At 42.5% G+C, this 1368-nt stretch overlaps 1 protein-coding gene across 1 annotated transcript in view; it reads left to right on the top strand.

Moving 5' to 3' along the window:
• Positions 1-1368, top strand: part of LOC119592610 — a gene marked incomplete in the record, with an annotated part of 62268 nt that overhangs the window by 57512 nt on the left and 3388 nt on the right. The window contains 1 exon segment of the mRNA XM_037941493.1: positions 1-137. Within this exon segment, the coding sequence (XP_037797421.1) occupies positions 1-137 (137 nt within the window).

The raw sequence follows: 1368 nt of genomic DNA, 5'->3' as shown, positions 1-1368 counted from the left end.
CAAGACCTGCGAGCCCATCTGGAGTGTGCGCGAGTGCAAGAGCCCGAGGGACTGGTCCATCCTGGCCCTGCAGAACACTCGCACAGGGAAGGCGCACTACCTCGTCATCTGCAAGTGCCCGGACAGTGCACGACTTGGTGAGGACGGCACGACTGACGTTGGACTGTAGGATCTCTTGCCTAACGCTGTTTAGCTGTTTTGATCTATTTCATTATATGTTGTAATATTACGCCTTACCTCTTTCTGATATCATGGACGACTGCCATGCACGTAACTTTCACATACTTTTGACTTAATACCAAGACGATGGAGAACTTTCTGAAAATTATGACATGCTCCTGTACACTGGATGGCCTTCTGAAGCCGAGTTATCTTCTGACTCGATGACTGACCTTATTACGAAATGAATGACTTTCTGATACCACGAATGGTTTCTGACACTATGATCGACTTTCTGATGTACGTTTAGTACAATATGACCAACGTTCTCATACTATGAGTAATCATCTGACACTACGACTCATTAATTGGCTACGTGACCGATTTTCTGGCACACACGAACGTTTTAGCACGAGATTGGTGTGCCGAACGTGTGACTTCATACTGTTACACCAAAACTGGTGACCTGGTAATGAAATTGATGTTCTGATGTTCAGAATGATTTTTTATTCAATAAGATTTGGCGTTACGACCCAAAGGCTTCAGTTCTCTTTTATTATGACAGGCATTTTATTGTTGTCACAGACTGATGACACTAATGTTCGACTAACAACATTAAAGGATGATTGGTGGTTTGATCATGATGCTGCTGCCAACTGCCGGGAGGACGGAGGACGGACTCACAAAATGACTCTTAGACAAATGGATGATGTTGTGACTGATATTCTCATTCCAGTTCCAACGCCCTGACATTGCAGAACTTCACATAAACTGACCAAAACTTTATTTCAGGGAAGGTATCTCGGCACAGATACCGTGAATCGACGTTATTGCGAGAGAGAAGTTAATAGATGAACGCAAACTGACATTTACTGCCCGGAGATACGCGGACGGACTCGGCTTTGATATTATGCAAATTTGACTAGTTTACTGACTGAACTGAACCGCTGCCATTTAGCTAACCGCAAAATAAAGTTGAGGTTTCCGTACACTGCCGACACCTTCAATTTATTTGGCGAACAGTACGTGCACTATCGTTATCATCAACTCTTGCAGGGACCATCAGTACACACATATATTCTCAATTATTACTGATTTTACTAATTACTAAGAGAGTGTAGAATCAAAATGAATTCTTAAAAATGCATTTCATTGATGCAGAATTTCGTGGCAGGCGATTTGGATACTTTGTATTCCATATAATACTGA

Source organism: Penaeus monodon, chromosome 30 (assembly GCF_015228065.2).
Source record: "Penaeus monodon isolate SGIC_2016 chromosome 30, NSTDA_Pmon_1, whole genome shotgun sequence".
In the NCBI taxonomy this organism is placed as follows: domain Eukaryota; kingdom Metazoa; phylum Arthropoda; class Malacostraca; order Decapoda; family Penaeidae; genus Penaeus; species Penaeus monodon.
Note: the sequence above shows the minus strand (reverse complement) of the source record. Positions and strands in the feature narration are given on the sequence as shown.